Genomic DNA, 16,578 nt, shown 5'->3' with positions numbered 1-16,578 from the left:
GACAAGTGTTTATTGCCCTCCAGTGGTCACACAGAGGAACTACATCAAGGCAACACATGGCAAGTGATAACACAGTAAAACTTCCGGCCAAAACGTTCAAAATAAAGAACTGAAGAAATTAGAAACAAATTAAGAGAAATATTGATCAAATGATTATGTAATTGCTCTTTAGAGGTCTCAGTGAGAGACTCCACACCCTTTAAGCATAACAATAGATAATAGCATAAACGTTTGGAGGTAGTCATGTTAGTATTAATGTTATTGATATCTGTAGGAATACCAAGGATGTGTGCACAGTAGGGGAGCACAAAAATATGTTGCCAAAATCAACAAGCCTTTTTTAAGAATCGGCCCTTTTTATTTTGATGTGCATGTGAATCTGCCCTAGATAAAATGTGTATTGGCCTCTCTGAGAGGAAGCCACAAGAAACTCAGAAGAAAGGGTTTTTTTCATTTATATTTTTGGAGAGATCTGAGTTTGCTTGCGAGGTGTTTTGAGCAGATGGAAAGGCAAGGAAACAATTTGTTGACAACATGGAGGGCGCTTTTATCTCCACAATTTGCATGTAAAATTATTGTCTGTTTTCATCATGTTTCCTGTGGGAGTCCTGGTTCCCCTAACATTTGCATGATCGATATCATCAGCCGGCCCTGAATTAACACATTGTGTTGACTGATGTGATTCTAAAAGTGTTCCTTTTAACAGCCGGCCTAAAAACATATTCCTGTGTGCATGAAAAGTTAAATAAACAAGTTTAATGTCTGCAAAATTAAAATTAATTTATTAAAGACGATGGGACATTTAATTGGCTTCCAGTCCAAAACTTTTATTGATAATTTACAGTAGGTCACATGAATGACATTACACAATAACTTAAAATAAAATCAGCAGCAGTTTGATTAATATTCCCTTAAGAGCGCAATAAAAAAAACCAAGATTTATGAAAATAATAAAGAGAGATATCTTAAAACCACCCAACGCCAGTTTGATTGATGTTCCTTGGAGTCCATAAACAAAAACGGAGATATCTGTTTTTGCAAATTAATTCTTCCTTCTGCTTCTTTGTACACAACTCCTTTGTGTTTCTCATATTTTAAGAGGCATTTAATTCACATGCTTTTGATAAGCTTCCAAGAAGTAATCACATGGCTCACTCGACAAGCAATATGTTGTCTAAATGTGTCCTTTACAGTGTTCTTGAACAAGAATGTGAATCCTCACTCACTGTCAGTTTAATCTTCCAGTAAAGTCCACGTATATCAGGCTGTTAAATTATTAGAATATAAATCCCTGTGGAATGATTTCTCTCCCTGAGTTAAAAAGATTAAGCTCAGTCAAGCTGCCTTTATTATAAAATGAGTTTCACTCAGAGTTTTTGAACAATGCTACCATAGATACAAAACATTCAGTCAAGTCTTTAGAAACTGTGTTTCTGACAGAAACATACATTCACCTTTCTCCTATAAGAAAAAAGAAAAAAAATAGTAAGATGCACAAGCTCCAAACACAGATCAGTATAATCAATGAGCCACGTGATACATTTCCTCCACTTTTAAAGGACAAGGCTGTGTTTCTGCACACCAATCAGATTTTAACATGATAAGAGTCAGATAACAGTTGTTGGGTTGTTTGCTTATGTTTCCGAGAAGTAATCACTTATTTGTTTCTATGAAGATATTTGCAGTTCAGTTCTGTTGTGTGTCTTAAAGCATTTTCCTCATTTTCTTTATGCAGTGCATTGGGCTTCCTCCGCGATCCTGTTACAAAACTTAAGGGTCACAAGTTTGGCTCACTCGACAAGCAATATGTTGTCTAAATGTGTCCTTTACAGTGTTCTTGAACAAGAATGTGAATCTTCACTCACTGTCAGTTTAATCTTCCAATAAAGTCCTCGTATATCAGGCTGTTAAATGATTATAATATAAATCCCTGTGGAATGATTTCTCTCCCTGAGTTAAAAAGATTAAGCTTTCTCTTTAAGTGCACTTGTCTTGAGTTTTAGAAGACGTACACACACACACACACACACACACACACAAATACCTTAGAGCATAGTTTTGCTTCAGTTAGTTTAGCTCACAATTTGATTACAAAGCCTCCGAATGGAAGGTTAAGTATTTTTATAATTTGACTTATCGGACGAAAAGGTTTGAAAGAAAAACAACAATATCCGTCATTGCACAGAAAAACTGTGCAGCAAGTACAGTAGCTCAGAGTGGAAGCAGGAAGTGGGTGTGTAAACTGTGATGGATGTTAACAAACAGCAGTTAATTGTTTGCTTTTGTTTTCTCTTCCAAATAATGTTTGTTTAAAACCTGTCTAATCATCTGGCTGCTTGTTTCTGACCTCATCTGACTCATTTTTAGAAATGTCACTATGTTCCCAGATCTTATCAATTAGCTTAGTGAGTACGATGTAATTATTACTCGTGGGAATAATAAAGCCGAATTATCCTTTCAATTTCAATAAAGGAGAAGTTTCCAATTTTAAGATTAAGGTAATTTAACTTTTTGGGGGGAAATTATTCAAAGCCGAGTCTAGAGATCCTTAACCAGAGGACCAAGTCCTAACCCTCAGACAGACCTTTCAACAGGTGTGTGTTTCATTACATTGACATGACATTTCCTGGAGACTTAACCTGACCTTAACCTAACCCTTAAACTAAGTCTTCGTACATGATTTACATTACGGGGACTTTTGGCGTTTTGGTCCCATAAGGAAGGCCAGTCCCCCCAATGTGACAGTGTAAACAGATTTATGTCATCACAACATGAGTAATACAAGCTCACACTCACTCACTCACTCACACACACACACACACACACACACACACACACACACACACACACACAGATAGGTACAGATGCTACTGTACGCTGTCCTCTGGTAGAAGTCCAATCTCTCTGAGCACAGTATTGACAGTTGGTATGAGTTGGGAGCTGAAGCTCAGCAGTCGGCCGTCATAAATCAGCTTGTCTGGTGTCAAGTGGGTTTGTTTCGCAGCTCTGCACAGAGAAAAAGCAGAGATGCAACTGTCATACACAAACTGAGCTAAACACGAGCAACACAGAGTGCTCAAACCTGCATTTGAGAGATTTCTTTTAATAATAACCTCAACGTTCCTGATTAGAATTTAGGGTTCTCCTGGATAATCTAGTTATAAATTTAGTTTTTCATAATTTGGCGAAAAGCACATTTTATTGCAGTACTCATCTGCCCCAGCTACTGTTTCTATGGCAAAGACTCAGAGCTGTAGCAAATTCTAAACGCTTCATCTTTGAAATTGGGAACATAACTACACGGCATAGTAATCTACTGCATCCAAAACTGTTTCAACAGAATAAGTGCAGCGGAATGCATTAAATAAATATCTTATCAAAAGACAAAACAGTGCTGCAGTAATACAATGATAGATTGATGAAAACATCTCCCAAAAGCAGCTCTCTGGATATTTTGGGGGTGCGACTATCTGATGTCATTTCGATTTCCTCTCCAACTACAACTTTTCTCATTGTCGTGTAAATCCTATTTGCGCTGTTTACGCCTGTTCCCCACAAAACTCACCATCTCAGACTGTGAGACCTTAGTGAATCCAACAGAATACATAACAAACCTCAGTTAACATGTCTCCTGCTATTATTTACATGGACCTCACATCGAAAACACTTGCTAAAATGACTCCAGCCTGGTGGGTCTGTTTGATAAACACGTTTACTCTTTCAGCAGAACGCAAGTTTGTTTTATTGATTGTTTTTCTTGCAGCTACCTGAACCAATGATGTGGAGGAATTGTGTCACATTCTCCCAACAAATAACAGTGCCACCACATATAGGAAGTGATTAGGAAGTAAACAACCATCAGTCTACCTTGTGTGGTACATCCGTGCAATATTCCTGTCGATCCAGCTGCAGGCCTTCACTGAGCTCAGCAGTCCGTGGACACTCGTGGAGAACACAATTCGGGGGTTGACAATGATCTTGAAGTTGCTGAAATGAGTCTCTGTGATGATGGGTTCCTGGTACAGGTGAGCCAGGATGTTCACCCCCGACAAATTCTGCCAGCCGGGGCTCTGCAGGGGCAGAGTTTGGGAGGCGGGAGGAGGCCGCATGACGGTGTTGGGGAACACGTTATTCTCAAACATGTAACACCTGTCAGCGCCGTATTTATTTTCCAGCAGAGGCAGCAGCTCCAACCAGCTGGTAACAGAATGATCAAAAAAATACACTTTTTAAACACCGCCCATTTACATTCATACGCAGAATCTAAACAATTAATACATGCTTTATAACACTCAGTAGCACACTATAATGAACTTGGAAGCTAAGTGTTGCAGATCTATAACTCCTCCTATGAAGCAACAATAACATTATAAATAATTAAAAGGTAATTGTGATCACATGAAGATATACTGCATTTCAAGTAGTAGTAAAATCTACGGACCACTTTAAACACACCTATGAATGAAATCTAATGTGTATAATTGAATAATGAATAATTAAAATAGTTTATCCTTTAATTAGTTGTTCATACATTTACTCATTCATGTCAATCTTTTTAGCTTTTTATTCTTCTGAAAAGGAGATCTAAAGTAATGCTTTATTAATGTTTACAAATTCTTGTAACAACTTCTCAGGCGTGTATGATCTGAGATGAGTCAGTGTATCATAAAAAGTCAATAAGGAACTTAATTTGATACCAGGGATCATTTCCCAGAGGTCGATTTATAAAGACATTTGTCTCACGTGTCTACTTTTCTTCTTCTGAGATTGATATTCTATTGAATTTTAGAAAGACATAAGACTATAAACAAACATTAAACAATGATGTGTCTCCTTTCCTAAAGAAAGCGCTACCTGTTGACTGACTGGGGCAGTATGAGCTCGTCCATGTCCTGCAGGGCCACGTATTTGGACTGGTACATGTATCTGTAAATACAGTCATTGAGAGCAGGAATCTGGCCTAAGTAGTGGAGGTCACCTGGACCGTGCATGGGCAGCCAGCCTCGAGACACTTTCAGAAATCTGGACAGAGACCAAGGAATCACCTCTACTAAACCTGAGAAGGAGACATTTAAAGAATTAGATTAGGACACGTGCCAAGAGGTGTGAGTTTAGCATTTTTGTGACATTCTGGGAAATGACTTGACAAATAGATGAAATGAAATGATGAAATTCCCAGCAATAGCCAATTAAAGTAATTACCTGTCAATAAAGTATTTCCATTATTACTGGCAGAGTCCGCCATTGTCTAACTACACATGATGGATTCACAGGAAACAATGTAGCATGTTATCAGCGTTGCTATTTGTAATTTTCACTGATATCAGCCTCAGTGTTCACTGTTTACTCTCCTACAGTCGTATCAGAGCTGGATTAAGTTACTGCTAATGCTCACCCAAAATGTCCTACTGCTGCTGCTTCACAATAAAAGCACTGACCTGGCTTTTATTGCGAAGCAGTCACAATAACACACAATGAATTTGTCTCTGAGGTTAGCACTGACAGTGATCGTTCACCAAAAATGCATCTACAAAACAAGACATGGTCATTTTGGTCAGTGGATCAGTTTTAAATACCGCAGGGAGTAATGAAGAGTCAGGAGCAGTGAGAAGGTAGAGGAGGAGCTGCAGGCTGCACACCTCCAACTCCTCAGCTACATGACCAACTCCTTTTACTGTGTCCTGCTGTGTCCTGCTGTTACTGAACTACTTGTGCTGTGTGCAACATGAGATCATGATGGGATGGCATGATAGAAAAATGATGAAAAATGAAAAATGGCAAATGATTGACTGACATCTTTATCAAAACAATTGAAATCTGTAGCATTACAGCCTTGAAGTACCACAGAGAATTATCATAAACTCTGCAGCTTGAGCTTTTAGCTGCTAGTTGTGGTTTGGTTTTGTAGCGGTGGTTCAGTCAGTAAATGTGTCAGAGTGTTTCCTGCCGCAGCAGGCAGCTGCTTTCTCTGACAAGCCAGTAAATCCAGGTATTCAGGGGATTTCTGGCTATTAGATAGTGTTGTGCTGTCAGGGCTTACATGGTCTTCCAAGTCAAGATGATACTGGGATCAGTATCAGTGTGACCAGGGATGACTTCCAGCTATTGAGGAAACATTAGAACTTTTTATCCTTACTTCCTCCAACTCCTCCTGGGAGCTGAAGGAAGGAAGTCAAGGCAGGGAAAATTGTGTTTTTGGTTGCTTTGCTCACACTGTTCACACAATGATGCTGAAAGGGAAAGTATGAGAAATGAATGCATACCCCTCCTGCAGTTGCTAGTGCTGTGAGAGGAGGCAGCACAATCACACACATACAAAAAATACTCCACCTCCACCATACTTCACCTTTGCGTGTGTAGTAGTCCAGTATGCGCTGTGTATCAGGGCTGCAGCTGGTTTTATAGACAGCAACTCTGTTCACCCCCAGTAACTGCATCATTTCCAAACTCTGGACCAGCTACAATACAACACAGGTATTTAGTTGACACACTCAAGAATAAGTCTTGGTTTCTCCATTATTAAAGGCAAATAATAGTAAGAAGCATTGAGGGAATATTCTCTGGACTAACTGTCATGTATGATGGAAAGGTGCAAGGCATGAAAATAATAGCATATAAGCAATTAGCATAAGAAGAAAGAAAGAAGCAAGATGAGGAAGTTTAGTCTGATTAGTCTGTCCTATTTTGTTCTTCTGCATTTCTCATTTCTGCCTGTACTTGTAGAAAACAAAGTAAGAAAAAGAACTGAAAGAAGCTGAAACTGTAACTGTGTTATGTGGCGTTACCTGCAGCACGTTCGTGAAATCAAACATGGTGGAGAGGCAGACGGTGAACTCGTAAGGAAAGGAGTCACTTTTCGCCTCCCGGTTTCTCACTTCCAAAAACTCCAAGCCAGGATTATCTAAGTGGCCACAGAAAAGAACCACAGATACATTTTGACAATCAAATTTCTTTACAGTACTCTTAAAGTACAGTACGTTCAAATAGGAGGAGTATGAAACACCTGAATAAAGTCATCACCAGGGAAGATACCAAATGTCTGTAGATGTCTGTGGATCAAACACTGCAGACATTCATTGAAATATAGTTAAAACAGTTACTTGTTAACCAGTAAAAATGGGTGAGGCCTTCCACTGTTGATCTTCTTTTGGCACCACCTGAACATAAATGTGATCAAAAGGTCACCACAGCAAATACCTGTGACCTAAAATAAACTCTTCAGGGTGTGGAAGGGATGTGTTGTATTTTCCTACCACACACGTGCAGCAGGGAAGGCCAACCACTGACGATAACATCAGGGAAGGCCCATGGACACCGGCATTATGATGCCACAGTCAAATTGACCTTTGACCTTTTGGGTAATAAATGTCATCCACATCATTAAGATATGGCCAAAAACGTGTTTGTCATTTTGAGGTCATAGTGACCTTTGAGTTAGAAGTGTCAGCAATTCATTGTCCGACCAACAGTGAAATATAGTCATTCATTCCTGAGTTATGGCCAAAAGCGTGTTTTGTGAGGTCACAGTGTCATTGACCTTTGACCACCAAATTCTAATCAGTTCATCCTTCAGTCCAAGTGGACGTTTGTGCCAAATTTGAAGAAATTCCCTCAAGGCGTTCCTGAGATATCGCCTTCAAGAGAACGGGACAGACGGACGCACAACCAGAAAATATAATAATGACTCTGGCCACGGCTATTGCCAGAGTGGAGGCATGAAAGTAAGTGGTGGCATTACAAGAAAAGTCAGATGATCAACAAAATCAACAGGATTCATTTTTTAGGCACCATGGACAAGATTTCATGGCTTAAAACCTTTAGTACCTTCAGAGTGAGCTGCAGCAGTGGTCACAGTGATATGAGATGGGCTCTCACAGCCTGTTGGGAGAGGACACATGATGTCTGCTGTCCCATATGCAAAGTCAAAGTGATCTTTGTGGGTGCTGCTGACACCATTAGAGATGTGCAGTTGCTCCTGACAGCACAGAAGGCAGCGATAGGCCACTGTCTCATTCCTCAACACCACTGCAATAACACGAACCTGGCACCAGAAGACAAGAATAAGTAATCATGGGGAGCATGTAAACTTAAAATGAACCTTTTTATCCTGGCATGTTTAATTGTGGACACAGAACCCACTTGTATTATTGCCATGTTGCATCCACTGAGCACCACAGGGAGTAAAACTTGGCAGAGTTGGTGCCCTGCTCTCTTCACTGACCTCATTTTTTCCTGTGCGGTGCTCCTGATAAGCCGATACCAGCACCGTCTTCGTCCTGTTGACTCCCACCTTTTGTTCCCAAGGAACTGCATGAGTGAAAAATGTTAAACTGAGATGGTGCCTAAGTGCTTGACATTTTGTGATCGCACAATAAAAGGATCATTGTCACTATTGTTATCGTTGTAACCTATTGTAGTCAGACAGAGGAAGGGGAGGAGAATGGTGACTGAAATATTTGCCCGATCCCAGCAGCCGATGAGTCAGACTATGGCCAATCAGACTGCACCATGTGTCCGCCACATCCTGGAGGGGCCTGGGATTTCTTGTTTTAAGGATATTCAGGGTTTTTTGTTCTGGTTAAATTGTCAAAATATTTAAACTGATACACTAATTGTCCTGTTTTGTTTTATTTGTAGTTTAGGTTTGTAGTAGTGTTTGTTTTATCAGGCCAGTTTAGTCTTTTCAGTTCTATTCAGTTCATGTTAAGTGATCACAGCCAGATTAGTTTAGTTTAGTTTAGTTGCAAGAGCAGATATTGTAGGAAAAAAAGAAAATCTTTGTCCGAGTATTTTGCAGATTGTGAACATTTTGCAACTTCTCATCTTGCCGTAGTGATGTACCGGTGTACTCCATGACCCCATGACATCACTGTTACTGTGGTTACAGGTAGTTAGCGTATAAACAGATTCACTTTTTAACATGAATTCTGGGCTTCCATAGAAACACTCACCCAACTTTTGGACATTTTACTGTGGATTGATAACTGTCCTTTATACTGTTACTATGATTTACATCCTGCATAGAACAGGATATAGAAAGTTAGATAATAAATGGCAGCCAATGAGAACAGGAAGAGGAAAGGACAGATGTCAAACAAAGACATTCAATAGAGCAGCATTCAGTAATGTTTTTTTTACCTATAGTCACTGAACCACATCGTGGAGCCACTTTTGGTCGCACTATGGTCTGAAGCTCAGAGCTTGCTCTGTAGTACTGGAAGCTCCTCTCAGGCCTGTGGATCCACAGCAAAGGATTTTGGTGAGGTGGTCATTTTACCTAATCACATTTTTCTTGACATGAAATTTTAAACTTTTTTTTTTTTTTTCTCCATTGTTCAGGTGCATTTTTAGAAACTAAAGAGACTGTCCTCCCAGTCGTTTCAGCAAATTTCTAAAACAAAACGACACGTACAATTACGACAAATTGTGAGTCTTGTCTGCTGAGGGCAAAGAACATCTGCAAAATAAATTCATGGGAAAACCTTCCTTATTATGATAGTCAGCGGAATCTGCCCAAGCTCTACCTATTACACGTTCTCTCCTGCCCCAATACCCCCAGGAAATAAGAAGTTGTTACATAAGACATATGAGATCATTTTACCTCAATGGAAAAAAGAGGAGTTTACGCGAATATCACAAAACCAAACACACTGCACAGATAAATCTTCTGCAACTGAACAGCGGACAAGAGCACTTGGTTGCTTTCGGGCAATCATATGCCAACGATTAGGCACACTATTGAATATCAGAAAGTGAGTTCCCATTATTTATCAAGAAATCATAAAACACCAGGTAGCCAACAAGGGCAGCTCAGAGATGTCACAGTCCGGTTCTCTGTCCCTTCCTCCGGCTGCATTCGGCTCTCTTGCCGCTGGTCTGTTAATTAGTCAACCTGAGATCTGTATTTGGAATCTGTTTCTGCCTCCCTGACCTGTGAGTTTTGCCTGTACTGGCCTTTGGACTCCTGCCAGCTTCTTATTGGATTTCTTTGCCTGTATTGGACTGCTTCTGTGGTTTTGACCCTTGCCTGCCACACCTTCCCGTAAGACGTGGTACATTTTGTGTAAAATACATTGCTGAACTGCACCAGATCTGCCTTAGCTGTTTGCGTTTGTATCCACCTCTGAATTCCTGTTACCCTGCTGGCACAACTGTGATGAGTGAGTGAGTGTTTTCTATGAGAGTTTCTATGCTTTTCTATTCTATTCTATTCTATTTTTTTTTTTTTTACATGCATTTCCCAAAGCAATAATGAAGATGTGATGTGATGTGTTTTATGTTTTAAGTCAAATGAGGAAGTAAGTTGAGTAAATTCCTAACCAATGATGTATCTTCGGCTGTGATGTGCTGATAAAACCCAACAACAAATATCAGTATGAGGAAGTTATGCTAACTGAAAGCATACTCATGCAGGATTATTGAATGGGCCTACGGGGGGGAAATCTTGCCAAAATCTACTTCCTGGTGGTTCAGCAAGTGACTTAACAAGACATGCAGGTCTCCATGCCCGAATCAGAGCAACTAATGGTGCTTCTGTAGCTCATACCACCAAAATGACAGTGAAATGGGTGCATATGACACAATTTCCTCTTCTGCCGCTGCATCAGTAATAACCTCAGGTCAGCAAAGGTGGACATATGCTCCCATATAGTTGGGTTGAATGGGTTTAAACTGGTGAAAAGAGATGCTGGAAAAAATGACGTTCAATAATAGTTTTTTTCCACCTCAAATTCTACTACTCTTTAGATTATTTTTGGTTCTGCCATTAACACATAATCTAATGGATATAAATGAATATTAAATTAAACACCAGTTCAGTGTTTAAAATCAAACTTCATTAGTGGTGAGAAATCCAGATTTTTCTGTCTAGAGTGATATATTCCCACACTGTATATTTAAAATCAAATACACGGAGAAGCTTGATAAAGTGAAACATTGCTGACACCTTCATTAATACTTGCTGCACATTTAAGTCACGCTAATATCGCCTTCTCCACCTGAAGTAGTAAAAGTAGTTCCAATATGCCACAGTTAGAGTTGGTGGAAAGAAACTCAAGATATTTGAATTATTGTCGTATTAAAGCAGATCAGTAAGTTCATCCACCTGTAGGTCCAGAACATCAGAGTGAGAGAGAGCATGGTGATGACAGGAGTGATGTACATCAACAGTATGAGCATCTTTCGTGGAGGCAGCTGCTGGTGATTGTGGCACATCGTGAACATATTGTCTCCCTGGTCCAGGTGGAGAAACCTGGACAAGCAGAAGGAAGTTAGTGATTCTTATCTTTTCCCTCTGATGCTTTGGCTCTCTCAGTGGAGAAATGGCTACAGGAAGTTGAAGCCTTGCTGCATAGAGAAAGAATTAGGGCAATAAGAGCATGCATCCTCTCCAAAACCATGTTGAAAGAACCAGACAAGAAGTCCTGCTTGTAGTCTGTAGGGACTGCAGTGTTCATTTCATCACACAGTAGGAGAGCGATGGACAGAACAAACCAACAACCGCTTATAGCACAGGACAAAATGGTCAGTGCCAACTAGTTAAACCATATGACTATGTAGTCTGTTTATAGCCTAACATTAGCTTTTTACTTCTGGGATTGCATTTATGCTCCAAGTGGTGTTCATTTGTCAAGATTATCTTGCTGACAAAACATGTAAATATCATAAACTTGCGTTTGCCACAGAGTTTATTTTCTACAATAATCCAAATCCCATTGGCTTTTGTTTGTCAAGGGAGCCAGGGCAATGCTAACTTCCAGGTTGGCCTACAAAAAAAAAAAGCCAATGATAAATCTAACTCAAACATCTGCATTCAACCACTTCCTAGCTAACATTACCGTTTGATAGTGTACTGGATGTATTCAAGCTTGCAATGTAACATTAATTGTCTTGATCTAAATGAATGTTACACAGAAATATGTGTTCCAGTGAGGATAACGTCACATAACGTTACTGACTTAACCAGAACGTTAAGTCGGGTGAAGAGACAGCAAGATTGATATTTCAGAGTTAATTTACACCTTTTCTATCGTTTCGTGTAACACTTTCAGACGGTAATGTTAGCAAAAAGATTAAAGAAATGTCATCTTTCGCTCTCGATCATTTTACACTCTGAAATGGGCCACTCTGTATAATGTATAATATTTTTTCTTTTGATAGTTGAGGTGCATTTTGCTGGTCGTACTTTTACTCAAGTAGAGTTTTGAATGCAATTTTACTTTACTTTACTTAACAGAGTATTAAATTGTGGTATGGTTATGTTTACTTAAGTAAAGGATCTGAGTACCTCCTCCACCACTGCCAGTTCTCATGGTCTCGGCTGTGCCGCCTACCACGTACTACCCACAAACACAGTATGCAGTATGTACTACATACTGCATACTACTTTTCATAGTAGTATCCAGTATGAAACTGTATACTGTAAATGTGTGAACCACGAGTGTGAACCATATCAAGGATGGCCAGGCAGCCAGGGTTTGATTCCAGCCCGGGTCCTTTGCTGCATGTGATCCCCTCTCTCTCCCCTGCCTTTCCTGTCTCTCTCCAGCTTTCACTATCATAATAAGCAGAAATGCCAAAAAATGATATATTGTTTCTAAGTGTATATATAAATATAAATATATATATATATATATATATATGACTGACTATGTTCTTTAATCTGACTATGTCACACCTACAGAAACTGCTCCCTTAATACAAGGTACATTATTCCAGTATTACTGTGCATGGAACACAAACAACTATCTGTATGTTGTGTAGACTGTCTGATATTGTCTTGCACTTCTGCGGCAGACAACTTCTCCCTGTTTTTTCATATAGTCATTGGTACTGGGACCATAATTTGGGCGGATTATACAATTATGAAACCTGACAATGACTATCACATGAATAACTATAAAAAATAATAATGGTCCCATTGTTAAAATACAGCAGTTACTTAATGGAGTGGCAATATGTAGCTACCTGTGGTATTTTAATGCAAGCTAGAAAAAATAAGGCAAAATACATACATAAGAGCATGGAATAACTGTAAAAACACATGGTTTCCACATCAGAGTGACTGAACAGAAAGGGCACCAGGATTAATCAAGCCTGGCAGCTAGCCTGGTCTGGAGCAGGCTAGCTGGACAGAATAAATCTCCATGGTAACTTATGTGCCACTGCTTTCATAAAACCGAGTCATCGCTAAATTCAGCCAGGATAACTGGAAAATCCGCTATCTAGATTTTGTGAAATAGCCCTAAGAAAACCCTTGTGATGACGTCATCAGTAACATTTGTCAGTGTTTACACTTCATTCACTGAGCCACGCCTGAATTGTCAGCCACCTGTATATCAGGTCTGTATGTACACGACAGCAATACATTTTCTACATGAGAAACTGCGCCTGGTTTTGACTTCCTGTAGATTCAGTGGGAAAATATGTACAACATGTCAATGTGACACTACTGCTTGAGGCTGTTTAGAGAATGGCTCAATGCAACCAATGGCCCCCACACTTCATGTTAATGGGGGGTTTTTTTCTCTGTCCAAGGCCAAATTGAGTGTGACGACAAGGCGGACGGGCCCTGTCTCAACATTAGTGCAGTGTTTACTTTTGATTGTTGGTATATTTCATAGAACTGGGACACACTTCCACAGAGGGTATTAGACATATATCAGATAGCAGATGTAGTCAGTGATAGTTTGTGGGTGTGCTGGAATTTACTGGCTACAAGTAAACACTAAGAGGTTGTCTTGTCTGTAGAGTTGGGTGGAATTCCAGTTTTGCAGGTCCAATCAAGGAATAACAGGAAATAGCTTTGTACGTTTTTGATTTTATAATTACTGTATTATCACCGTTATTTCAATAAATTGAGATCAATTTTTACTAATCTTTATTGTCACTTTTACTTACTCATTACTACTTGCATGTTATTCCGATTGCTCTTATTAGTATGATATTGATTGAGTGCCTGAAAAAGAAGGTTTTATACAGCTATGTATTTCTAGTGCTGTCAGTAGTAGTGTAGTAATTACACTAGCAGGGTACTGTTTGAAAACGTATTTGCTGAGACGGAGGAAGACGGGGCAACACTGAAGCGGTTGCTTACCCCCCCCGGGGAAGCGGGAAGAAGTTGCTGCCGGGAAAGGGACGCTTGGTGCGGTCAGATAGCCCTGTTGCCAACGCGATAGACGAATAGATAGCTGAGCCGATGAAGACATCTGCCACAGTCAAAACAGTCACTGGTGAAGAAGGGTCGCGGAACACAAACGGAACAATCAGAATACTGGGTCTAAACTGGTCACCAGCAAGACCAGCACAAATTCCAGTTTAAACCAACGGGTCACCAGCATACACCAGCAAACGCCCCCCCCCCCCCCCCCCCCAACATGAGAGCAGCATCAGTAAAGTCACTTTATATGCACTCAATAACACCTCGCTGGAAACAGATCTAAAACGTCAGTAATATATAAATAATGTTCCTGACCTGATCGCGACACGGAGCGAAGTTTCGAGAGAAAGACATCAGTCAGTTGCTCCCTCTGCTGCCTGCAGGTAGGGGGTTAGCCTACCAGAGAGGGGAGGGGCGGGCTGCCGGTCTCAGCCGGTAGACAAAGATAAAAAGGACTAAGAAACAGTTTGAATACATTCAGGCAGCTTTCGGTTCCTCTATCTCGTAACAATCCGCTATTGGCTTAAGAGGCACGCTGCGGTTGGTTATAACCGAAACTGCGGATCAAGCAGCTATTTCTACATGTTACCATGAGTTGTCGTCAACTACCTGCCTCAGCGTCTCCGCGGCTCCTCCGCTGCGGCTGTGTGAGGGGTGCGGGCGGGCGGGCGGGCTGCTGGACGCGGCTGTTGCTTTTGTAAACTGACACAACGCGATGATGATGATGATGATTCACCGTGCGGTCAGACTGTCTGCTTGCTGTTGTCTCTGCGAGGATTGTTGAGCAAAGTGCTCAGACGTGTTTGGTTTGTAAAGAGGAAGACCTGGGCTTGTTAGCACGAGCAGTGAACTCCGTCACGGAAGAGCTGCGAGAGACGAGGGCGTCATCGCCAGCCAACCTGCCCGCCTGTTTATTTTGTTTTAAACTGGTTTAACGTGTTTGTGCAGAGACGTCGCTCAGAGAGTAAAGCATCATCAGACCTCACTGAAGTGACACGATGTCAGTTATTTCACAATCATTTGAACACTGGTTATTAAAAAGGGTCCAAAGTTAAGTGTAGTATAAGTAGCAACATGAGGTGGACAAGTGGTATCATAATAAAGTTGTTCTTTATGAGGAACTTTGCGCTCTTATATAAATGGGTATATAGATATGAATAGAATAGCGGTGAAAAAACGTCCACGCCCACCCTTTGTGTGGCCCTCACCTCAGTCTCACCTTGTGTTGTCAAGTGGACTGAGACGGACAACCGGCTCCATACAACAGCTTTCTCCTCAGCTGCTTAAGGAACCGGTGAGGCCCAGAGCTCAGAGGGCTGCGCTTATACTCACAGAACCTGGACTGAGACACCAGTTCAGAGCTGGTATCGACATGCGTCCCCCTGGGCCATCCGATCCGACGGGCCAAGTGGACTGCTCTGACACCAGGTGTGAATGCACCCGGGACGCACTGAGATGCGATCGCTCAGATCACATTCAAGGCAAGAAGAAGGCGCCACGACAACAGGCACAATAGATTCTCGTGGACGGAGGACACATGAAACACGGTGTCCGATGTCCTCCTCAAAAAACACCCCCTGGCTATATTTTATGTGAGGCATTGAGTTAATATAAACATAAGTGGTTTACCTGGCCTTGCTAAACCCTGTGAACACATCTACTCCTATTAAACTACAAACTATAACAACACTTTAATGTTCTATATCACTACATGGTTATTTTAATTGTCATCTCATCGTTTTGTTTTGCTCACTTTTTTTCTACAAATTGTAATGTTCCATGTCGGGTTGCCCCCCCCCCCAATCCATGCAGTAAAAAGCCACAAGCAGTCAAGCTGCACTCCAGTTTTTCCACGGAAATCACAGAGCCAGGTACATTTGTTTATCTTGATGACGTGTTGGAGGTGTGCTTATCACATACCAAAGACTCTGTCAACTGTAGCCCTTTTCAGGTCACTGTAGCTGGCTGTTTGTACTAACTACTACTGTACTACTACCCTGTAATATTTAAAACGGATCTGCTGACCAAATAGCTGAGGTGGGATGCTCAAAAACTCACAAAACTAACAATTTTGAGCCTCCACCTTTAAAGTTGAGGTGGATGTACAACATTTGGTACGTATATGCAACACCTCCAGCCTCTTGGTGCCATGCCATAAACCCAACAGGAAGTTGGCCTTTTTGAGCATGGGTCCCATGATCATTGGTTATGTACATATATTTGATTATACATTTTTCTATGTTTAAATTTATTGTCAAATCATATTTTCTATTTTGGCAGATACATCACATACATTACGCACAGGATTCATAAGCTACTTGGTTTTTATTTAATTAACGTGTTTCCCCTATTGTTTCTTTGTAGCATCAACTAAAAAAACTTCAGCATATGAGAAGATCAAAGATTGGCAGCAACGGTGC

The 16,578-nt window shown here is 40.7% G+C and overlaps 1 protein-coding gene across 2 annotated transcripts; it reads right to left on the bottom strand.

Moving 5' to 3' along the window:
• Positions 1-811: 811 nt before the first annotated feature.
• LOC139285692 (uncharacterized) lies at positions 812-15,006 on the bottom strand. Of its 2 annotated transcripts, none has more exons than XM_070906310.1 (10): positions 14,768-15,006; positions 11,105-11,251; positions 9,139-9,233; positions 8,222-8,307; positions 7,825-8,041; positions 6,786-6,901; positions 6,347-6,458; positions 4,855-5,056; positions 3,868-4,197; positions 812-3,006 (listed from the first exon to the last, which is right to left on the bottom strand). In XM_070906310.1, the coding sequence occupies exons 2-10, from the start codon at positions 11,221-11,223 to the stop codon at positions 2,868-2,870; spliced, it is 1,416 nt and encodes a 471-aa protein (XP_070762411.1). In that variant the 5' UTR covers positions 11,224-11,251; positions 14,768-15,006; the 3' UTR covers positions 812-2,867. The 2 variants fall into 2 exon arrangements, with proteins under 2 accessions (XP_070762411.1, XP_070762413.1); XM_070906312.1 differs by lacking the exon at positions 14,768-15,006 and adding an exon at positions 14,474-14,655.
• Positions 15,007-16,578: the final 1,572 nt, after the last annotated feature.

Source organism: Enoplosus armatus, chromosome 5 (genome assembly GCF_043641665.1).
Source record: "Enoplosus armatus isolate fEnoArm2 chromosome 5, fEnoArm2.hap1, whole genome shotgun sequence".
Lineage (NCBI taxonomy): Eukaryota > Metazoa > Chordata > Actinopteri > Centrarchiformes > Enoplosidae > Enoplosus > Enoplosus armatus.
Note: the sequence above shows the minus strand (reverse complement) of the source record. Positions and strands in the feature narration are given on the sequence as shown.